This window comes from Myxocyprinus asiaticus, chromosome 27 (assembly GCF_019703515.2).
Source record: "Myxocyprinus asiaticus isolate MX2 ecotype Aquarium Trade chromosome 27, UBuf_Myxa_2, whole genome shotgun sequence".
Classification (NCBI taxonomy): domain Eukaryota; kingdom Metazoa; phylum Chordata; class Actinopteri; order Cypriniformes; family Catostomidae; genus Myxocyprinus; species Myxocyprinus asiaticus.
Window position 1 is genome coordinate 29,056,811 of NC_059370.1, and position 24,982 is coordinate 29,081,792.

At 37.9% G+C, this 24,982-nt stretch overlaps 2 protein-coding genes across 6 annotated transcripts; one reads left to right on the forward strand and one right to left on the reverse strand.

Annotated features, from left to right (window-relative positions):
- Window positions 1-1,054: 1,054 nt before the first annotated feature.
- Window positions 1,055-14,125, reverse strand: LOC127418269 (PHD finger protein 6-like). 5 transcript variants are annotated; one of them, XM_051658781.1, is made up of 11 exons: window positions 13,980-14,125; window positions 11,736-11,892; window positions 11,449-11,550; window positions 11,171-11,304; window positions 10,019-10,065; window positions 9,746-9,909; window positions 9,429-9,572; window positions 2,756-2,860; window positions 2,356-2,489; window positions 2,030-2,156; window positions 1,055-1,607 (listed from the first exon to the last, which is right to left on the reverse strand). In XM_051658781.1, exons 2-10 carry the CDS (start codon window positions 11,865-11,867, stop codon window positions 2,030-2,032), a joined length of 1,089 nt encoding a protein of 362 aa, XP_051514741.1. In that variant the 5' UTR covers window positions 11,868-11,892; window positions 13,980-14,125; the 3' UTR covers window positions 1,055-1,607. The 5 variants fall into 5 exon arrangements, with proteins under 5 accessions (XP_051514741.1, XP_051514739.1, XP_051514740.1 ...); XM_051658779.1 differs by having other exon boundaries at window positions 9,746-9,930; XM_051658780.1 differs by having other exon boundaries at window positions 9,746-9,930; window positions 13,929-14,014.
- A 2,727-nt stretch (window positions 14,126-16,852) lies between these two features.
- LOC127418271 (calcium-binding protein 39-like) lies at window positions 16,853-24,691 on the forward strand. The gene is made up of 9 exons (XM_051658784.1): window positions 16,853-17,065; window positions 18,317-18,485; window positions 18,614-18,778; window positions 18,881-18,999; window positions 19,313-19,481; window positions 21,099-21,158; window positions 21,284-21,349; window positions 21,688-21,831; window positions 22,135-24,691. Exons 2-9 carry the CDS (start codon window positions 18,369-18,371, stop codon window positions 22,324-22,326), a joined length of 1,032 nt encoding a protein of 343 aa, XP_051514744.1. The 5' UTR covers window positions 16,853-17,065; window positions 18,317-18,368; the 3' UTR covers window positions 22,327-24,691.
- The last annotated feature ends 291 nt before the right edge of the window (window positions 24,692-24,982 follow it).

The following is a 24,982-nucleotide window of genomic DNA, read 5'->3' on the forward strand; positions in this document are numbered from 1 at the left end:
GAACACTAGAGGGGGTGGGTGAATCATTCACTGCAGGTGTTGAGAGTCGGGTGAAGGATGTCCTGATGTGTCTGCAGGGAAATCCCATCCACTGGAAGGTGTCCGTCGATGGAGAAGAGAGGGCTGCTCAAGAAGAGATGATTGTCGTAGTCAAGAAAAGACGATGTCGGTCTTGAAGCAAGAAAATTCTGAAGAATTGGTGATTGAGCACCCGCTTATATAGGGCAAATGTGTCTAAAAGGGCAGAGCTCAAACACTATTGCCAATTATAAGATTCGCGTTATGATACAAGGGCTTCAACTAGGTCATCTGAGAAGGAATTCCCCAAAGCGTTCCACAGCAATGTCGAATGAACTGAATCGATAGGGAACCATCGATTTTGAATGATGCTGCATCCACGCTGCTAGGTGTCAGTGTAAGTCCAAGATAACCCAAACAAAAAATGTTACAAAGTGCACCTTTAATTCTGATAAGCCGATAGTTAAAATTAAATCGAGTTATCTCTTAGAGGTCATGTTCAGAATAGCAAAACTATAAACCATCATGCTGAAGTGATTGCTGTGTTTTCATCTTAGTTTACTGCATCATATGACATTCCCACTCACAGAAGCACTTATAATTTATACAAAAATACAGAATAAAACATTTTAACAAGCTAATTTCAGAGTTCCCTTAATCCATTAAAGGTGCTCACAAAATGTTAGTCTGAGGGCCTTGTTTTTTTAAAGACTTCCTTTAAAAAAAACAAAAAACATTTGAATATGAAATTAACAGACACAAATTTCTATGTTCGGCATTAAATCTTAAATATACAGTATCAACGTTTCTTTTTCAGATTTCACATTTTAAATGTATTGATGCTTGGAGCAAACATCTTTTAAAATGAACTTATTTTGAATGGCTGCCACCAAATGGACAACTGAAAGTACAAAGCACCCATTTGTAGTTAGTGATATACTGTATGTGGGACAATGCTAGTGTCCAAGTGAGCAATGTGCAGGTCTGTATTAAAATAAATAAAGAGAAAGAATGACCACCATGTGAGTAAAAAAAGTGCATGTTAGCCAATGTTTTTTTAATCCTGACTCGTACTACAAAGAAAACCACAGATATCTAATATTATTCATGAGTATATAATAGTATTAAAATATAATACATGTTGCAAGAGAGAAAAGAGGTAAAGAGTTTCATGAAAGAGAATTAATTTGAAAGGCTTATTAAACTTCATTGTTTAGAGAAGATGGACCATAAACAGTCAGAGGGCAGTCTTTTCAGAGCAGGTCCAGTCAAAGTGCAGTTTGCCGAAGTGTAAACTGGAGGTACAAGCACAAGTACATGAAACTGTTCCATCCATCCAGTGATATGGTTTTAAGTATTATTAAACCACAAGTTTAAAAACAACATATCCAGCAAGGTTATGGTTTACACTGCAGTACATATCAATATTGAACTTAAATTCTCATTCACAATGTCCATGAAATACTGTCAAAGAGAGGAAAACTGAAATGGTCAGAGATTGCGAGCTGGCCCCTAGTTTCTAACTGAGCATTATACAAAAATATTTATTTTGTCCCCATCTTATTGTGTCTTTAGTCTTCATGCATCATCTGAAAAAAAGAAAAAGAAAAAAGACAGGAACTGACATTATCACAATTGTTCTTAAATCATCCTTATATCCACTGATCAGACTGTCCTACTATTTCTTTTTTTTCTCTCCCCTTTTCTTCCCAATTTGGAAAGCCCAATTCCAATGCGCTCCAAGTCCTCATGGTGGTGTAGTGACTCGCCTCAATCCGGGTGGCGGAGGATGAATCTCAGTTGCCTCCGCGTCCGAGACCGTCAGTCCACGCATCTTATCACGTGGCTTGTTGAGCGCGTTACCACGGAGACATATTACTATTTCTTAATTTTAAAATGAACACTTTAATAAGAACACCTAAAATCCAAATTAATAACTTTATCATTTACAATGGTTTGTATAACACTGAAATTTTCTTCCAATTAATAAAATACACATGCAGAATCTCACCTAATTTCCGTTGACCTGTGGCTGAGGATCTGCTCTGTCAATAGCAGCTCTCTCTCTACTGCGACTCTCCCTCTCCTCATCTTCCTCGTCCCTTTCGTCATTTCCACTGTGATTCTTACAATATAGCCTAATGTAAACAACATTATTTTCACATGATACTGCAAAAGAGATACTGTATCTGACCTAATGGCATCAGTAGATATACAGAATGTAAGAACTGTCTGGACCATGTGTCCAGGGTCAACAAACCTTCTGGCCAAAATTAACTTTCCAGATTACTCATATTTGATCAAGTAAACAAAGCATTATAGATAGATAGAACTTACTTATAAATGCCTCTGGCCATATTTTCTATGTATTTGGCCTTGTCTTGCAGGCCGCAGTGATAATGGTAGGTCTTTACGCAGGCTTTAATCTCACATCCAATGGTGGCTCCAAGCTGGGCACACAGGGTGCATTTCTAAAATAACCCATTACAAAATACATTAGATGAATCTATACATTAATATACCTAGGCTAAATCATTCTAAACACAAAAGTAAACATTGAAACATTTACTATTGTTGTGTAAATTTACACTTGTACTTACATGTAAACAAAATATTTTGTCTAATTTAATTGTTCTATGATGCATTCAGTTTTGCCTTATGGTAATATATAGTGGCTCTGGCAAAATACAGACCCTGGACAACCATTAGTGTAACTGTCCAAAACAGAAAATCTCACCATTCTTTTTCCTCTCTTTATTTCCTGGATAACCGTTTTAATGTCGAAGTTACCAAATTCGGCACGTGAGGTGGTAGTTAGCTGGACGGTTCCAGAAGAAAAAAGCTGTGACAAAAGCAGACAAAACAAAATCAGGTTAAGTGGAACAGGATGAATCAAACAGATGCAGGTCAGTAGCTTCAGTTAATGTTCACATTAACAATCAGAATGTGGAAAAAATGTGATCAGTAAGTTTGACCGTGGCATGATTGTTCGTGCCAGATGGGCTGGTTTCAGTATTTCTGTAACTGCTGATCTCCTGGGATTTTCAAGCACAACAGTCTCTAGAGCAGGGGTCGGCAATTTATGACACGTGTGCCAGCATTGGCACGCGGAGGGGTAATCACTGGCACGCCAGCAACGGTGAGAGTAGACCATTTTATTTATATAAATTCTGCACCAGCATTCCAATCTACATCTTCATGTAATCCTTCCTTATGATCACGCTGCAAATATTCAGCTGAATGGGAGGCTAAAAGCTATTAAAGTGTGACGAGACTTGTGCGCCATGTGCAAGACATTCACGCATAACGATCCGGCAGCGCTTCATGCGAGTAAATGTGCTCGCTTTGCTTCGGTCAGGCTGCACGGATGACAGCATACATTCCGTGTTTCATTTGTTTCTTTCTGTTTTCAGAACACGTGATGTAATAAGCAAAACACCATTATTAATCCTTGAGATTTCCAACCCAGCATACAGGTACACCCTCCTTTTTTTCTCACAATTTGGAATGCCCAATTCCCAATGTGCTTTTAAGTCCTCGTGGTCACGTAGTGATTCGCCTCAATCCGGGTGGCAGAGGACGAATCCCAGTTGCCTCCGCGTCCGAGACAGTCAACCCGTGCATCTTATCACGTGGCTTGTTGAGCGCGTTGCCACGGAGACATAGTGCGTGTGGAGGCTTCACGCTATCCACTGCGGCATTCCACACTCAACTCACCACACGCCCCACCGAGCACGAGGTGGTTACCCCATGTGACTCCACCCTCCCTAGCAACCGGGCCAATTTGGTTGCATAGGAGACCTGGCTGGAGTCACTCAGCATACCCTGGGACTCCAGGGGTGGTAGCCAGCGTCTTTTACCACTGAGCTACCCAGGCCCCCCAGGTACACCCTCCTTAAACCATAGTCACACTCAATTACATTAAACGATTAAAAGAGAAAACATGAATTCACATTGTGTGGTTCAAAAATCTGAGTCCATTCAAAATATAAATTAAACCTGGAATTTTTTTTAGGATTTTGCAGGCGAGATTCACCGAAAATGGCTAAACAGTTGATCGGCTTGCGATGTGCGAATGTCTTGCACGTGCAGCGCGAGTCTCGTCACACTTTAAAAAGTTTAGTCTCCCATTCAGCTGATGAAAACGCTGCGTGATCATGAAGGATTACATCAAGATGTAGATTGGAATGCAGGTGCAAGAAAACTTCATATAAATAAAATAGCCTGCTCCTCACTTGCTGTTGCTTGCGTGCTAGTGATTACATGATTACAATGACATAAGAAACATTTAAGATTCCACACAATTTCGTGATCAGTAATCAAATAAGCAAATTTGTGACATTAACTGTGTTAACTCATTTTGTACAAAAGGACAGGTTTTCTTTCATTAAAGCACTTAAGTTTCTCTGTGAAAATTCAAATGCAGGATCATGATTATATCGATCATCAGGTTTGCACAACTTTTTCAGCACAGCCACTGACCAGGAAAATAAAAAAATGGTACTCCATGTCAAAAAGGTTGCTGACCCCTGCTCAGTTCTGTGGATGGAAATGCTTTGTTGATGAGAGAGGTCAATGAAGAATGGCCTGGGATGCATTTCCCAAAAGCACTGCAGGTCTAAGTAGATCGAAAAAACTATTGCTGCCAATGGTCTCTATGATCAACATAAGCTTGCAGTGTTTTTGGGAAACACTGCCCAGACTGGTTTGAGCTGACAGAAAGGCTATGGTTACTCAGATAACCACTCTGTACAATTGTAGTGAGTAGAATAGCATCTCAGAATGCACAACACATCGAACTTTGAGAAGGATGGGCTACAACAGCAGAAGACCATGGTGGGCACTTCATTAGGACCATAGTGTTACTAATAAAAGTGCTCGGTGAGTGGTTTCAATTTGGTTTATCAAAATTGTTAAAATGTCTAGTATGTGATGTTCAGATGTGACCGTGATAGAGACCAAGGTGGTCACAATGCTGGGTTTCCATCTAACTATTTTTATGTGAATTTTAAATTTGTGCTTAAAAAAAACCTGAATGGAACCACATGCTGTGCATATAAACTCTCAAAATTCACTTAATGTAAAAGTTTATACGCGATGCAGGGGTGAATTTTCTCGAGTTTTGCACAAGTCAAAATGCGCATTAAGGAGATGGAAACAGTTTCAGCAAAATTATGTGTTTTGAACATTTGTGTACATGTTTCCACTCCTCAGTCCTCACAACATAGCATTTCTTCAAACATAGCTCTTGACATTCGGAAGTGTTTAACCCACAGCTGGTTGTTAAAGTGGGACCTCACTAGGGATGTGTCACGGTGTCATCAACAACTGACTAGTCGATTAGTGGGGTCAACTACTAACATTCATATTTTAGTGGTGGTTTTAATGGGAGATACAATTCTCTAATTACTTGAGAGATGCAACTTCTTGGAGAGCATTTTTGCATTATTATAGCTTGCTGTGCTTAAAAGTGAATAAGTCAGCACAGTAAAACCTCTGCAAGAAGTTTTGTCTCTTTAATACATTAAGTTTAGTCCATTTAAGCACCTTTGCTGTTTCAGCCATAAAAGCACTGCATCAACAATACTTTACTAGACGATCACTGTCGGACATTAAGTCCTCTGTTATTAATGTTCCCCTTTTTGTGAGGTGCTTTGAAGATATTAAAGTCTTTAGCTGATTTTGTCTGACACTGCTTAAATAAATATATATTTGCAGTTAAAAAAATAAAAAAAAAATAAAAAAAAAGGTTAAAATACCTGATGTCATGAACTAGATGTGTATCCGCAATATTATCTTGCAGTTCTGCACTTTGGAATGCACAGCGAGGATCGTCCTGAAGGACTCAGTTTACATTGAAGAGTGTCATTCTGCGTTCAGGATGTGCATAAGCAGTTTTGTGCTGCTCTGTATTGGAGCCTTTCTTATTTCTTACTTCTCTTACATTGATAGTTTTGTGCAATAAGATGTTAAAGTAATTTAGCCTGTATTTTTGTTGAATATCCTTTAGTTACCATGTTGAAGTGCTACGCTTAGCATCTGTATGTCCCTCTAAATTGTGTCTGAATGGGGTCACATGAACATAAAGCCTATTATCCTTAATACGATTAGACAACTAGTCATTTAAACAACCATCTGACTAGTCGATTATGAAAATTGGTAGTTTTGCACATCCCTTTTTGAATGCAGGTGCTCCCACATATAGTATATGGAGGTTGACGGTGCATGAGCATAGCAACCACTTTAGCTCTCATTATATGAGATATACAGGTGCATCTCAATAAATTAGAATGTCGTGGAAAAGTACATTTATTTCAGTAATTCAACTCAAATTGTGAAACTCGTGTATTAAATAAATTCAATGCACACAGACTGAAGTAGTTTAAGTCTTTGGTTCTTTTAAATAGTGATGATTTTGGCTCACATTTAACAAAAACCCACCAATTCACCATCTCAAAATTTGAATACATCATAAGACCAATAAAAAAAAAACATTTTTGGTGAATTGTTGGCCTTCTGGAAAGTATGTTCATTTACTGTATATATACTCAATACTTGGTAGGGGCTCCTTTTGCTTTAATTACTGCCTCAATTCGGCGTGGCATGGAGGTGATCAGTTTGTGGCATTGCTGAGGTGATATGGAAGCCCAGGTTTCTTTGACAGTGGCCTTCAGCTCATCTGCATTTTTTGGTCTCTTGTTTCTCATTTTCCTCTTGACAATACCCCATAGATTCTCTATGGGGTTCGGGTCTGGTGAGTTTGCTGGCCAGTCAAGTGCACCAACACCATGGTCATTTAACCAACTTTTGGTGCTTTTGGCAGTGTGGGCAGGTGCCAAATCCTGCTGGAAAATGAAATCAGCATCTTTGAAAAGCTGGTCAGCAGAAGGAAGCATGAAGTGCTCCAAAATTTCTTGGTAAACGGGTGCAGTGACTTTGGTTTTCAAAAAACACAATGGACCAACACCAGCAGATGACATTGCACCCCAAATCATCACAGACTGTGGAAACTTAACACTGGACTTCAAGCAACTTGGGCTATGAGCTTCTCCACCCTTCCTCCAGACTCTAGGACCTTGGTTTCCAAATGAAATACAAAACTTGCTCTCATCTGAAAAGAGGACTTTGGACCACTGGGCAACAGTCCAGTTCTTCTTCTCCTTAGCCCAGGTAAGACGCCTCTGACGTTGTCTGTGGTTCAGGAGTGGCTTAACAAGAGGAATACGACAACTGTAGCCAAATTCCTTGACATGTCTGTGTGTGGTGGCTTTTGATGCCTTGACCCCAGCCTCAGTCCATTCCTTGTGAAGTTCACCCAAATTCTTGAATCGATTTTGCTGGACAATCATAAGGCAGCGGTTCTCTCAGTTGGTTGTGCATCTTTTTCTTCCACACTTTTTCCTTCCACTCAACTTTCTGTTAACATGCTTGGATACAGCACTCTGTGAACAGCCAGCTTCTTTGACAATGAATGTTTGTGGCTTACCCTCCTTGTGAAGGGTGTCAATGATTGTCTTCTGGACAACTGTCAGATCAGCAGTCTTCCCCATGATTGTGTAGCCTAATGAACCAAACTGAGAGACCATTTTGAAGGCTCAGGAAACCTTTGCAGGTGTTTTGAGCTGATTAGCTGATTGGCATGTCACCATATTCTAATTTTTTGAGATAGTGAATTGGTGGGTTTTTGTTAAATGTGAGCCAAAATCATCACAATTAAAAGAACCAAAGACTTAAACTACTTCAGTCTGTGTGCATTGAATTTATTTAATACACGAGTTTCACAATTTGAGTTGAATTACTGAAATAAATGAACTTTTCCACGACATTCTAATTTATCAAGATGCACCTGTACACTCATTCTGTGGCGTCTCCTGGCAGCATTTAATAAAACGATGTGCAATTGCTCCAATACCACGTAAACAACTCTGCCCAAAGCAAAGAGGTAATTCAGCTGCTCCATCATAAGGCGGGCTACCTCAAGATAATGTGGATGAAACGCATATTACGTTGCATTTTTTTTTAGTCAAACGTTTAGAAATGCCCTTAAATGCAAGACATTTGGATGTAAATCCAGCTATAGAGAATGACACAGGAGCAGAAGCAGATGGCTGGATGTCATTCCAAAATTGCCATTTATTGTTAAAAGTCCAGAGGGGGAAATTGTGCAATTAAAGCAGTGTTTGAGCATCAATTAAAAATAAATAAATATTTACTTAAAATAAATAAATATATATATATATATATATATATATAGAGCCTCCACATGCTGGGAGTCTCCGCAGTGTCATGCACAATGAGCCATGTGATAATATGCGCGGATTGACAAGTCTCAGAAGCGGAGGCAACTAAGACTTGCCCTCCACCACCCGGATTTGAGGTGAGCAACCGCAACAACCACGAGGACCTACTAAGTAGTAGGAATTGGGGAGAAAAGGGAATACAAAAATAAATAAAAAAATATATAACAATGCAAGGCGGACACATGCATTTGGCATTATTCTAAACAATTTTTAAGCAATTTGAGTAAATATAAGACGACTATTTTAAAGTCTATTGTAAGAGCCACACTTACTGCTGCCAAGTGGTGGCACTATGACCGTGACCCAAAATAGTCAAATCCATGTGATTAGCCCCCAATACTAAACATACATCTCAATTTTGATCTAAATCACACATTGCAATCAGAAGATATGACACTTCCTGTTTCCCATTTTTCACAATAAATGTATTGCTTCGCCATGGCAACACCGTTCAAAATACCAAAAATCCGTTCGCAATTTAACATCTACAGTGTGTTGGCATAATGTTGCACAGATTTGGTGCCAGTCACAGGAATCCCCTAGGAGGAGTATTTAAAAGTTCAGAGCTTGCGATTTTCAGAAAATCCAAAATGGCTGACTTCTTGTTGGGAAAATGGGGGTGCAACAGATGCCGTCTTACATGCCCATTTTAAAGGGGGCGCTACAGAGTGCTTGGGCCCTAATAATCCTTAGAAGAAAAATAGGGCCTCTGCGATTTCTGTGCTTGGGCCCTATTAAAATCCTTAAATGGCTTAATGGCTTTTTTTTTTTTTTTTTTACTCATTTTGCCACCTTTTCTAAATAGAACAAATCATTTCACATAAACTAACTCTTGCCTCATTTGTAATTTTATTAAATCATTAATAAAGAACAAGAGTTAAAAGTACATTAAAAAAAAAATAGTAAGAACATTTCCTTAAATAGTTAGAAATGGACACTCCCTTATCGGCTGCGCCCACTCCACTAAAAGCCGGATGTCCAAATAGCAGACCCCCAAATAAAAAAATAATAATAAACAAGTCCTTCAAACACAGCTAAAATCCATTATATGGAGGCTTTTTCATAACAGTGACCCATTGTTGACTTTTGTCAAGATTTAAGAATCCTCACCATGCATTTGTAGTGTGCGGCAACCTTCTTTGCATTGTCAGAGTGGAGCACACCCCGCGTTTCATTCTCTTCCTCACCAGCATGGCAGAAGCCACAGCGAAGGCCTGAATCACTCGGGCTGCCTCTCAGAGGTGACCGGTCTCGCTGTAGCACACACATCCACAGGACAATTAGCATATGCTAGTTCTCAGCCACTGGCAAAACATTTAATTCTGTAGCAACAACTTGAAAGAATTAAAAAAAATTTGTCTGTATCCTGTAGTCCCATAATGGATAAATATAAAAAAAATGTTAAAAAAAAAAAAAACTGTGCTTACTTGTGAGGAGCTCTCTGTGTCATCATTGCCTTGTGAAGAAGTGGATCGAGTGTCATCTGACTGTCCTCGCGACACACCTTTGATTCTGCTTTTTTCAAAACGCCCCCTACCCCTGCTCCTTGGCGGAGATGAATCCGAGTCATTAGCTGCAACTCCCTGTTCATCTGACAGTAAAGAGTAAATCACTAAAAAAAGAAATGGCAAGTTTCACAAGCAGACAAGTGTTCAACATTAAACAAAGCACTCTTGTGAAAAAAATAGAGAACTATTTACCATCACTTGCATCTCGAGAGGCATCTCTGTGTTTGCGACAGTAAACACTAATTTGCAAAAAAGAAAATAAATAATTGCCATATAGTTCATTATACAATTGCATCTGGTTTATATGCTATGCAAGATTATCCAGGGCCATAACCAAAGACATTAAGGGGGCCAGGTCCCCCCAATATTTAGAATAGTGGTTAACCGATGTGTGTTAATGACAGATTCTTAAAGGGATAGTTCACCCAAAAATGAAAATGATCTCATTATTTACGCACCCTCATGATATCCCATGTGTGTATGACTTACTTTCTTCACCAGAACACATTTGAAGAAAAATAGAAAAATATCTTAGCTCAGTAGGCCCTTAAAATGCGAGTGAATGGAGATTTCTCTTTTAAAGCTCTAAAAATCACAGACAGTCAGCATAAATGTCATTGATACAACTCCAGTGGTTAATGTCTTCTAAAGCGACACAATCGCTTTTGGTGTGAAAAAATGTCAATATACAAGTACTTTTTAACTATACTCCAACGCTTCATGAGAGGGTGGAGTCCAAGCAGTCTCTCGTTTGACGTATTCGTGTTGCCATGGATACAGATGTAATCTCACATTCTCCACTCGGTTGAGACATCCAGGATGAGCACACAAACGTACAATTTTGAGTAAAGAAACAGATCAATACATATCTAAACCAAAACCAACGAAGCTACTGTACAGCATTCCTTCTCATTTGTAAACAGTGCAGCTCTTCCGGCTGTGACACACGTACGTCAGTTCTCGCGTTTCAAATACCAATGCAATTACGTCACATGTGAATACTGCTGCTCACCAGAAGCATTAAATATTTATCATTTTCAGAACAAAAGTAATTGTGTTGCTTTAGAATACATTAATTTAACAGCTGGTGTCATATGGATGAAGTTTATGCTGACTGTGATTTCTGGAGCTTCAGAATAGAAATTCACTTGCATTTTAAGGACCTACTGAGCAGAGATATTTTTCCATTTTTCTTCAAATGTGCTCTAGTGAAGAAAGTAAGTCATACACACCTGGGATTTCATGAGTGTGAGTAAATGAGAGAATTTTCATTTTTGGGTGAAATATCCCTTTAAACTTTTACATTTGATTCAGTTTCATTCTCTCTATGCCCATAATGCTTACAGGTAGATGCCTTGGGAGGGATTCTCCTTGGTCTGAGCCTTGTCCCAAAGAGCGCAATAGTAGTGGTATGTTCGCCGGCATGTCTTGACATCACAGCCAATGGTTGCCCCGGGCCGGTGACAGGAAGAGCACATCTGTACAGGAAATAAGCAGGTAAGGAGGAAACACCAAGCAGACGTTCAATTTTATGTTCCTGATATACATTTTCAAAATGATTATCTATATATAACTTAACGGAACATTTGAATTTTGTGAGGTCTGTTGGTTTGGATGCTTACTAATTTATTTCCTCTCTTTATCTCCTTCTTCACATCTTCAATGGAAAAGCCTCCAATGTTTTCACTGTCTGAATGAGATGTTACCAGTGCTGAGGAGAAAAGCTGAGTAAAACAATCATAGTAAAAAAGAAATGTCAGAAAACAAATACTACAAGTTATACTATAAAAGCATCAATTGGATACAATATTATGGAGAGAGCACAACAGATTTTGCACTAAATGTATCGTACTAGGTAAATGTATGTACTAGGTTTTCAAGCATCTGACTTGACAGACAGCTCCCTCACCATGCACTTGTGGTGGGCTGCCACCCTGTGGTTCTCTGATACCAGTAATTGTCCACACTCTTTGTCTCGGTTCGTTCTACAAAAGGCACATTTTCGAAGACGTGCTGAATCTCCTTTTCTCTGTCCTGACATGACCAGCTTTCACACTCCACCTATCCTGTTTTTGAGAATAAAAATATTCAATTGAACTGCACTCTACAGGGAGGAAGACCATTTTTGTGGCTCAGATCTGTGCAGAGCTCTCGAAGCTGTGTGCATGTCTACAGAGCAACAGTTGGCTAAAATGCATGCAAGCATTTTTTATAACATTTCTGAAACTCATTTCCTGCATCTGTCTGTCATTGAAGTACTTTGTGGTAATAAAAAGTGATCATTGCCTTGAAAGGGTGACATCAACCAGATGTTTGTATTTCAGTGCGTTTATGAAATTCCAATACACCGATTAAAAGTTGTTTGGGATCACATTCTCCTAAAAATCAAACAACTAGCATGAAGTGCACAGAGATGGTCCTAAAAAAATTGCAAATAAAAAGTGACAATTTTTCCCTCAAGAATTAAAGAGATGCATCTACAGTTAAAGGGATAGTTCACCCAAAAATGAAAATTCCCTCATAATTTACTCACCCTCATGCCATCTCAGATGTGTATGACTTTCTTTTGCAGAACACAAACAAACATTTTTAGAAGATAGCTCTGTGGGTCCTCACAATGCAAGTGAATGGGTACCAACAATTTGAAGCTCAGAAAGCAAATAAAGGTAGCATAAAAGAATGATAGGTAGGATAGATAGGATCGGTGTGGGTGAAAAACAGATAAATATTTCAGTCCCTTTTTTACTGTAAATGTCCACTTTCACTTCTTTTGTTTTGGCGATTCACATGCTTCGTGCATATCGCCACCTACTGGGCAAGCAGGAGAATTAATAGTAAAAATAAAAACGACTTAAATATTGATCTTTTTCTCACCGACAACTATCATATCGCTTCAGAAGACATGGATTTAACTACTGGAGTCTAACAGATTACTTTTATGCTGCCTTTGTGCTTTTTCAGCTTCAAAAATCTGGTCACCATTCACTTGCATTGTGAGGACCTAAAGAGCTGAGATATTCTTCTAAAAATCTTTTGTGTTTAGCAAAAGAAGGTAAGTCTTACACTTCTTGGATGGCTTGAGGGTGAGTAAATGCTGAGAGAATTTTCATTTTTGGACATGTTAAAGAAAACATTTTAGTGAGCAATTATCCCTGGATGGAAAAGAAATGGTACTCCAATGAAGGGAAATTTCCAGCCCACAAAACCCCAGGCTTAGTCAAAGTAAACTAACATACGTTATACGAACCTATATCAATGTAAGTTTATGGTGACTTCACGCCGTTTATAGCCATAAAAAATAGCGTATGAAAAGCAGATGTGTGGCGTATTTGAAGCACTGCAATGCCAGTAGGCTGCTCCGACTGAGTTCACAAAACCCCGCCATACGCCAGATGGCCTATAATTTTTTTTACCCAGAACAGAAAATAAAGTATATTTCCGATCATTCGCTATCACCAGTCTATAGCATATTTTGTGTTCAGAGATTGATAACGTGTTGTTTTGAGTCTCGTTGGCTTTGATCGCGGTCGTGCGATAGAGGAGCTCTGCTGCCATGCTAGCTGAGAAACTGCACTCGCGCTGCAATACAAACAACACACCGCGCGACACACGGTATCCAACAGGACAGCCGATACAACCTGCCCACAAGTCTCAATGAAACCCTTTAAAACACACAAGAAAAAAACAGAGCATCCTTTCGATCGAGTTTTGAAATGGAGAATGATGATACAAAGGCCCGTGACAAAGGGCTTGTTTCGTCCTCAATAAGACCTCTTTCACTTTCCAATATTTATAAACTATTATAAGACTACGTAACATCTGATGACTTACAAATAATATAAAGATTTGTACATCTCTCTAATCTATAAGTGCACCCCGTTAAGGCCCAAGTCACAAAGTGTGTACAACAACACTGATGACCACAACTGTGCTTTAAATGTTCAATCTGAACTTCTGGAATGATGGTAAAGAATCATTTTGCAATTTTATAACAGATTGATCAATGGGTTATTATTATGCCCGCTTCACATGTGGAAACCCGCCATACGAAATACATACCGCCCCGAAAAATACGAAGCTAATGCAGAAAAATATCACTCACCCCATTCTTAAACTCTTAAGTTACAGTCAGTGTGACATTAGAAGCTCTTACCACTGCTATGCTGAATGGGGTGATAGATTTAGACTGGCTGTGAGCGCGTGTTCTCGCTCTTCCTCTGGTTGAGCATTGAGACCTTATGTGTGTTCTGCCTCTCACCATCGCGGGGCGTTCAAGTGACGTCGCGCACTGCCAAAAGCATGTTTGTCCGACATTGAAACACAAGCGCACGCCCCTTTACGTACTGTGGCCACCGTCAAGATAGCTTGAGAAATAGGCCCAGATGAGGCGCATTCATAAAATACTGATTGACAGTATAGTTAAAAAAATGTTTTTAATCTTTGAGGAGTTACAGTTTGGCATGAATGTAAAGCATATTTAAGTGAAAATTATTATTATTGTCTTAAAAATGCATTTGTTTGTAATACATTTCTCACAATTTTTGAAACAGTAACAGAAGTGTATATATATATTGGAAACTGGTACTTTAATTCACCAAAGTGGCATTCAACTGATCACAAAGTATAATCAGGACATTACTGATGTAAAAAAACAGCACCATCACTATTTGAAAAATGACATTTTTTATCAAATCTAGACAGGCCCCATTTCCAGCAGCCATCACTCCAAAACCTTATCCTTGAGTAATCATGCTAAATGGCTAATTTGGTACTAGAAAATCACTTGCCATTATATCAAACACAGCTGAAAGCTGTTTGGTTCATTAAATGAAGCTTAACATTGTCTTTGTGTTTGTTTTTGAGTTGCCACAGTATGCAATAGACTGGCATGTCTTAAGGTCAATATTAGGTCAAAAATGGCAAAAAGCTTTCTCTAGAAACTTGTCAGTCAATCATTGTTTTGAGGAATGAAGGCTATACAATGCTTGAAATTGCCACAAAACTGAAGATTTCATACAAAGGTGTACACTACAGTCTTCAAAGGCAAAGGACAACTGGCTCTAACAAGGACAGAAAGAGATGTGGAAGGCCAGATGTACAACTAAACAAGAGGATAAGTACATCAGAGTCTCTAGTTTGAGAAACAGACACCTCACATGTCCTCAGTTTAGCTTCATTGAATTCTACCCGCTCAACACCAGTTTCATGTACAACAGTAAAGAGAAGACTCAGGCGTGCAGGCCTTATTGGAAGAATTGCAAAGAAAAAGCCACTTTTGAAACAGAAAAAAAAAAGAAAAAAGATAAGGTTAGAGTGTGCAAAGAAACAGACATTGGACAACAGATAATTGGAAAAGAGTGTTATGGATCTTAACCTCATTGAGCTTTTGTGGGATCAGCTAGACTGTAAGGTGCGTGAGAAGTGCCCGACAAGACAGCCACATCTATGGCAAGTGCTACAGGAAGCGTGGGGTGAAATGTCACCTGAGTATCTGGACAAACTGACAGCTAGAATGCCAAGGATCTGCAAAGCTGTCATTGCTGCACTTGGAGGATTTTTTTGATGAGAACTCTTTGAAGTAGTTTAAGAAGTTCTGAACATTTTCTTTCAAATCGTAATAGTAATTTTTCATGTTATTAATGTCCTGACTATACACTGTGATCAGCTGAATGCCACTTTGGTGAATAAAAGTACCAATTTCTTTCCATAAGAGCAAAATCTGTACATTATTCCAAACTTTTGGTCACCAAATATATATATATATATATATATATATATATACAGTATAGATAGATAGATAAATAGATATGTCTATATGCAATGATAAATCCAAATGTTCGTATGTGTAATGTGTCACGCTATACAGTTAGTGATATATATATATATATATATATACAGGGTTGGGGAGTAACCGAATACATGTAACGGGAATACGTATTTAAAATACAAAATATAAGTAACTGTATTCCACTAGTTACAATTTAAATAATTGGTATTTAGAATAGTTACATTCAAAAAAGTATTTTGATTACTGAAGAGATTACTTTGCATTTTATTGTCATTTGTTTCATTTAATATTTAGTCCTTTCAGATGGAAAACATTTATACATTTAAATGATGTGATCCAAAGTGCATTTGAACAGCGGTGAAACACTTTCTTATGATGTGTTACATTCATACGAGCAGACAGAGAATTAAGTTTGAAGTAAGTTTGGAGCAGAAGAAATAGAAATAAACCTTGTGTAAATTGTCAGCTTTATGCTAAGCTAAAATGCTATTTCTATCCATTTTACATGCACATGTTACCAGGCACGATCATATTTTTTTATCAAGAAAATTCACTTCATAAATTCTTTTTTTCCTAGTAAAACCTCTGATATAAGGGCAAAAATCATATTCTTGATAATAATTTTTGTATTGTTTTCCTGTAAAAATATCTAAAAATCCTTAAAACAAGATCAGTTTGATTTATCTTGTTTTAGAAACAACACTGCATAAGATATTTAGGTTTTTCAGAGAATGTATTTTTAACATATGTATTTTGTCTTACTGTACTAACAGAGTTTTTATAGTCAAAACAAGTGAAAAAATCTACCAGTGCTGAAGAAGTAATCCAAAGTATTTAGAATACGTTACTGACCTTGAGTAATCTAACGAAATACATTACAAATTACATTTTACAGCATTTATTCTGTAATCTGTAGTGGAATACATTTCAAAAGTAACCCTCACAACCCTGTATATATACACACACACACACACACACACACACACACACACACACACATACGGACATAATTATTTACAAAAAGTTGTACTAAAGAAATGTGTAAATGTAAATCACGTTACATTCGTTATTAAAAGGGAAAATGTATCATTTCCGTAGTTTTCTGTACAAGGTGTGCGCCTCCGTCGCTCGCTAGGATTGGTCAGAGATCACGTAAAAAAAAAAGAAAAAAAAGAAAAAAAAGAACAAAAAAGAACAAAAAAGGGGGTGGGGTTAACTCTCTTCAACTTCCCTGATAAAGTGAAGCGGCAGACAGCCGCTTGAAGTGTGTAAGCAGCCAACCACTCCTAAATTAATCGCAGTTACTAACCCTGGAAGTATTTCCTTTTGGGGATGTTCTCCATTGTTTGAACTCTATATCTATCAAGCTGCTCACAGGTCGATTTATGTTTTTTCATATTCGAGGTATTTGAAGAGGATTTTAAAGTAGACGTTTGAGTCTGGTGTATGCGGTAAGTGCCTCTGCTTCTCTTCCACGAGCAGCTAACACACATACACTTAGCCTGACATGTTGTCTGTCATTTTTTCCCTAAACATAGCACTCCAAACAGACATTTTCCATTTACAATGACAGTTCCCTCGGTTGTTTCTTTCAAATGGGTCTTGGTGATCTATTTTTCTGTTCCGGATAAAAACGGTTTAGAGTAACTTCTATTACCCGCAACTGGATCAACTGTCAAAATGTCATGAAGTTTCAGCGCTTAGTGCGTGTCAAACAGAAACTTTACAAGGGTTTAGTAGGAGCCATTTGACTAAAATCCACTCTGGCACATTACATAAATGGACAAAATTACAGAATAAGTGGTTAGTTGCCAAGTTTATTACTTTTTCTCTCATTTTCTTGCTCGTTTGGCCATGATCATGCTAGACTGAAGTCAGCTAGCCAACGAGCTAAACGGCTAAATTCCCAGTCAGCTGAGGGATTAAAAAGTACAGGGTTTTATTGTCCTTCATGTGAAGTTGCGAATTTTGTTTAACGGACACACGGGAAAACTGTATAGCGTGACACAGTACACGGTGAAGTGAGTGAAATGAGTATTATTGAGTTGAGAAATGATCGATAAGTCCTGGGTGGAGGTTAGCTTAGCTCATCGGACTTTTAGCAGTTCTTCAAGTTGAACAAACTGGTCAATTGCGCTTTGAAGAGGCTTTTATTAAAGTAACATTTGTGTCATGCTGTTGTAATATATGTTTTATTTGTAATTGTCCGTGTTGGATATTCTATGTACTTGGATATCAGTTTAGGAGATACATGAAGTTTTCGTATGCTTTTATAAAAAATAAAAAAAGAATGTCATAATGCATAATAATATTTAACTGACATATAGTTGTGAGGAATTAGTTCCTTTTCATGTAAAGATTTTTTAGATTGTTGTACATGTAAATTTAAAAGCCAGAATTTATTTGAATATCATGGTACTTGAATAGATTCCTAATAACATGTTTTTTGTTTGTTATAAAGATGTTAGCAATAACAACAGCAATAAAACTAATTTTTCTGTTAACTTACAGTATATACACACATTATTGTTGCTATGCTAACCTAGACATAATCATTTGGCTGATAGAAAACTTCTTTGGAAATACTTTTTTCATTACGAGGACTCACACCTATTACATAAAGTATATTCATTACTCATGTCAAAATCTGCCTCGAGAACGCACAATTTTGCACTCTAATAATTTTCATTGTTTCATTCAAGGTGAAACACTTTTGGCATCATCCAAATTCAACACATACCCTAGCTAGACACCATGCCGTTCCCATTCGGGAAGTCTCAGAAGAGCCCGGCAGAGATAGTGAAGAGTTTAAAGGAGCATGTGGCGTACTTGGAGAAGCTGGAAGCATCTGAAAGCAAGAAATGTGAAAAGGTCAATCATTTTTATTTATTTAATGTTTATCTGGATGCTAGTGTGTTTGAGCACCTTTTTTGTTTCAGTCAGCTGTGGATTTCATAGGTTATGTTTTGAGTCAGAAAAACTGACTGTTTCTCGTGTAGGTTGCAGAGGAAGTATCAAAAAATCTAGCGTCATTGAAAGAGGTGCTGTCTGGCACTGGAGACAAGGAGCCTCAGACAGAAGCCGTGGCCCAGCTGGCTCAGGAGTTGTACAACACCAACCTACTCATTTCCCTCATAGCAAATCTACAGAGGATTGATTTTGAGGTGAATATTATAAAGTTTTAAAAATTCTGCTGTTAATGACATAATGAAAGATACATCACTTTGTGCACTCTTTGATTTGTAACTAAATTTTGTTTACCAAAGGGAAAGAAGGATGTAGTGCATCTGTTTAGCAACATAGTACGTCGCCAGATTGGCGCTCGCACCCCGACAGTGGAGTACATCTCTTCTCACTCACAGATCCTCTTCATGCTGTTGAAAGGGTAAGTTTCCAGACCCCAGGGCATAGCCATGGCTCAACATTTTCAGAAGCAATTGATTAGCCTGGCTTTTCCAATTGATGTTATGGGACACTGTGGTTGTACAGTTATTTTAGGACCACAAATTTCCCATTTCCTGTCAATATGGCTGAGCTGCCAGTGATGTTCAGCCTTTATAGCAGAAACATGTAGTTATTGACACTTAAGTGTCATGTAATGGCTAAATGATTTGTTTAATGTGGTTCATTTGGGGTAAAATGTATGTGTATTGTGTAGGATAAATAACAAGGGATTTTTAATGATCTCTTGAATGCAGCTATGAAACTCCAGAAGTGGCTCTTAATTGTGGCATGATGCTGAGGGAATGTCTACGCCATGAACCTCTGGCCCGAACTGTTCTGTTCTCTGAGGAATTCTATTGCTTCTTCCGCTATGTGGAGCTATCTACCTTTGACATTGCCTCCGATGCTTTTGCCTCCTTCAAGGTGTGTCATTTGAACAGTTCTGCATCCATTATGGTTTTTGACTTGCTGTTGTGTTAAGAACACTTTTAAAGAAAAAAAAAAAAAGACAACAGTGCACCTAGAAGTCAATATAAAATGATATATTTCTATGATTTGTACCAGAGACCAATTATGCAGTTATGTTATATGTATGTTTAAAGGAATAGTTCACCCAAAAATGAAAATTTGCTGATAATGTACTCACCCTCAGGCCATCCAAGATGTATCTGAGTTTCTTTCTTCATCAAAACAGAATTTAAAATTTTTAGGATTTCATTTCAGGCCTCCTCCTATAAACAATGCAAGTGAATGTCCTCCATTTATTTGACGGTCCAAAATGCATATTTAGGGTGCATCAAAATAATCCACACAACTCCAGTCGACAAATAAAGTTCTTCTAACCCAAAAGATTGATTGTTTTTAGAAACAAAACAATTCTTATATACTTTTTAACTACAAATATTCGCTTCCGTACATCTTTGTGACGCTCGCTCATGAGAGGGATGACGTAAGCTCGTTGGTAAGGTCACGCGTCACGTGGAGGAGGAGTCAGGAAGCGCGTCATTGTTTACAAGAGAAACTTCCACAGACCAAGCGCTGTTCACAAACCAAACCAATTTCAAAACAATATAAAATAAATTTAAATAATAATTTCCAAATAATAATAATAATGAAAACATTACTGCTGTAAATAACCATCCTTTATTTCGGAGCAAGGCCATTGCATTATCTACTTGTGCTTTTCCTATAGCAGAAGTATGTAAGCTATATGACAGTTTTTACACATAACTGAGTTCACTGGAAAAACAGCACGGGCACAGCCAATGAATTCAGATATCGACCCTTTGTTTCTTTCGATGGTCTGAAATCCTCAGGGGTAAAATGTTCACTGCACACCTTCCAATATTTGAGAGAATGTAGGGGTGTACTGATATCCAGGTTCAGCACGATAAGCCAGAGCTTCAATCGCTCATGATCATGTATAAGCAATCGATGAAAAGTTTATATTTTTCACAGCGTGCATTTTCTTTGGGGTTTCTGAAGGTTGAAGCACCCAGGATACACACACCAAACGACCATTCTGAACAATACACTTATACAAATCTACAGCAAAGACAATTCAACTTTTGTGCAGCGCTCCTCTTGTAAACAGTAATGCGCTTCCTGCCTCCATGTGATGCGTGACCTTACCAACGAGCTTACGTCATCCTTCTCATGAGCGCACGTCACAGAGATATACGGAAGCGAACATTTGTAGATAAAAAGTATATAAGTATTGTTTTGTTTCTCAAAATAATCAATCGTTTGGGTTCAGAAGAACTTTTTGTCGACTGGAGTCGTGTGGATTATTTTGATGCATCCTAAATATGCATTTTGGACCGTCAAATAAATGGAGGACATTCACTTATTGTTTAAAGGAGGAGGCCTGAAATGAAATCCTAAAAATCTTAAATTCTGTTTTGATGAAGAAAGAAACTTGGATACATCTTGGATGGCCTGAGGGTGAGTAAATTATCAGCAAATTTTTTGGTTATTTTTAAGGTAATTTTTTTTCATTTGAAATCATGGAATTGATAAACCACAAGTCTATGTTTTTAGGATCTCCTGACAAGACACAAGATCATGTGTGCAGATTTCTTGGAAACAAATTATGACCAAGTGAGTTACCCCCCCCCCCCATAATTTATGTGTAAGGGCTTGTGTATAAAAGTGATTCTGCCTGTTCAACTCAATGGACAGAATGCACTCAGGGTTACATATAATGTTGTGATAACTGTTTTTAGGTGTTTACGGAGTATGAAAAGCTGCTGCATTCTGAGAATTATGTCACTAAGCGTCAGTCTCTAAAGGTGAGAATAAACCACTTTTCTTTTTAGCAATACATATGATGTTTTCAATAATTCGAGGCTGTCATGGTATTCAAACCCTTGAGGCAGAAATGTAACTGTTAGAGTCCATACATGGATGAAATTTAGTTGAAGTCTTCACCTCAAAATCTTCTTCCCTTTGTTTGTAACTTGAATTGCCACATTTAGACTTAATAGAATTGCCACATACTTTTAGTTCCTGAGAAGTCTTGCTCGTTATAATAAAACAAACATATGTTGGGTGGTTTGGCTTCATTCTTGCCACATTTTTATGTTGTTGCACTTAAGTGTATTATTACTGACTATCAAATGATGTCCAGCTCCTGGGAGAATTGCTGCTGGACAGACACAACTTCACAGTCATGACCAAATTCATCAGTCGAGCTGAGAACCTGAAGCTGATGATGAACATGCTGAGAGACAACAGCCGCAACATCCAGTTTGAAGCCTTTCATGTTTTTAAGGTGTGTGTGGTCTCTGTTTGAATGTGTATTGCCTGTTTGTGTGTGTTTTTATGTACAACATCAATGCATTTTAAGTAATGCAATTTAATTGGACTTGGTCCTTAGCTTGTCTGCTCTTACCTCAGTTTACTCCAATTACATTCCACATTCAACAGCTGACTGGTCCCATATCTCAGTTATACCCTCACTTATTGCATGTAAACATGTTGGGGTCAGTTGACAGGGTGTACTCCAGTTCAACTCCCATGAAGGTAGATTCAGTGATTTGAACTGCATTTTGATGGGTTTCTTGTGTCCTCTCAGGTGTTTGTCGCTAACCCTAATAAGACACAGCCTGTGCTGGACATCCTACTTAAAAACCAGTCCAAGCTGGTAGACTTCCTGAGCCACTTTCAGACGGACCGTTCTGAAGATGAGCAGTTCTGTGATGAGAAGAACTATCTCATTAAGCAGATTCGGGACCTCAAACGGCCTGCACCTCCAGAGGAGTCCTAATAGGAGAAAATTGGAAAATCGAACCGCGGAGCTTGGCTAGTGATGTGATTTATGTGGGTGAGAATTGGATGGGAGGGAAAACAAAATAAGTCAAAGAAAGTAGGAAAGTCATTGCTTGGACTAAACCTCTTTACATCCAGCCTCTGAAAGAGGTTGAAAAGTTGTTGTTAGTATATGCAAACTCTGTTTTTCCCTGTACTAGGGGGCAAGCAGGTTTTTGCCACTAAAGGAGCAAGTGGAACACAAGTACTCCATTTATACCCCCCCAAATTTTTAAATAAAATAGAAATATTGATTACCATGGTACCATGGTTAGTGCCCTACAAAGTAATTTCCTTCAGTCACAGATTTAATGGTAAACCTTTGCAAACTTTAACAGATTTTTAAGAAGTGGATTTGTACATGTGTGGCTCTGCATATTTGCACTAAATCTGGTAGCTTTGCTCCAGGTATATTATTAGTGCCAGTTTAGACTCTTAGTACATAAAAGAAAACCAAATGCTAAAGGACGCGTTACAAATTAAAAAATGTTGGGACATAAAAAAAACAAAACTTTACGTTAATGCAAATTCAACAAGAAACACTCAAACATTTAACCAGGTTGGGGACATTACAGCATTTTAGTAGAGAATCTCCAGAAAATGTGACCTATGTTCCACCAGAAGCTAGCACTTATCTTTGTTTAAAAAATATAGCCCATAAAGTTTAATTAGTGTTGAATGTTGCATTCAGTTTCCATTTTAATTTGGTGACTTGTAGCTTAGTCATTCTGGGTCTTCTATTACATGTATATTTATCTATAACATTGGATTTGTAGTATTCTGCTTTTGCTTGGGTTAACACCTCAGGAAGACTATTTTCATTTTAGTTATCAAAAAATATATCAAAACAAACCCATATAAAGAGTTAAAACATTTTCTCAGTTCATGTGAACCATGCAAGGAATTTAAGGTTCGTAGACTTCAGTAATGCAAAAATACATGGTACACAATTACAGTGCAAGACGTGATAACCTCCACATATACACTGTAACATTGAAAGAATGTCAACTGCAAGGACTGGGGTGTCTTGACATTCCTCATGCTGCATTTTGGTGGACAGATTAGACAAGCCAATTAAGCCATTAACAAATGGTTGCAAAAAAGAAAGACCATTGATTACAATTCTTAATGTACTGCACTGTCAAACCTGAATGAGCCAAAACTGTGGTAATACAAGTTATATATCTTAAGATGTCTGATTATACCTACAATTTGGTTCTATGTGTTGCACTTTTCAGTACCTCTTGGAGATTTTAGATGAAATGCAGAACAGGTTCTACTGAAAAGTTCCATTCTAATCATTAGCATTGGTTCCTTAGGTTGAATAGATATATTTTATGTACTCTGTTTGCACAAATTCTTTTCTCATATTATACCTCATAGGTTTTAAGTTCCCAAGTGCTGTTTTTTCCCCCCTTGTCAATATTATTGTAGATGTGGGGCAGTAGTTTGAATTATGCAAGCAAAATAAGACCTCCCAACAGGGGAAATTTGTGGTCTTAAATGCTGGATAGGACCTACAAGAGAAACGGTTTCATTTTTGCAGTTTGCTAATGGTACATAGAATGTCACAAGTGTGAGAAGAGCACTCGCTGTGTGAATGTAAATGACCCACAGTTTCACTCTAAAAGGTTTTTAATGGATTAATCCAAATGTCAACGTGTGCTTGTGCTTTGATACCACTGTTCAGTCAGCTTATCACTAACAGCAAAGATGTTTAGAAAGAAAGTGTTAAGACTTTCGCATGTGAAAATTTTTGATTAAGGTTTTTGGAGGTGGAGGTGGGCAAACCAGATGAGCTGCCTTTTATTTGCTTTTGGAAACAGCACCAAGTGTGAAATCGAATACAATGCCTTTGTCTTCAACATGAGCTTTTTTTCCCCAAAAGGTTCTACAGATATCCATAACAAAATATTTAAATAGCTTCATTAAATGTCACTTAATACCAAAAGTGCAAGAATGGTTTTAAGCTAAATGTGATTATTTCATTGACAGGGTTTTAAAGGAGACATTTGTCCGTAAGCTTATTAAAGCTTTGAGCCTTCAGATTCTCCATGTAGTGCTAGTGCTCTTGGATAAAGAGATTCAAAATAACATGGTTGATAAGTTATTATGGTGGATTATACCCACTTTATATTAACTTAAGATTTTGATCATGTTTGATGTGCTTAATTTTCACTCTGTTGCCTTTTCTCTCATTTTCCTTATGATTTTTTTTTTCTTGTTATTATCCACTGTGGGAGAGGATTATATATGTACATAAAGTTTTATTTTAAAAGATGTAAAAGTGTGGAGGCATACTGAAAATAAAATTAACAATGGCATTCCTCTGTGGTAACATCCTTTTTTATTTGCACATTTGAATGAATAGATGCAGGACAGTATTACTGGTATGTGAAATGTCTTAAATTAACCATGTTTATGGTTACAATTACAAAAGAGTTGTTGTTACAGTCATGTTAGCAGTAATTTGATGAAAGCATCACAGAGATCAGAGTCAAAAACATATGGGACACCAATGATCATTGGCTATTGAAGTGTCTGCATAAGAGCTCAAGAGCTGCGCAGCTGCGTGCATGACTCTCCCTCTCCACACACAGTTTGGCCTGGGCCTG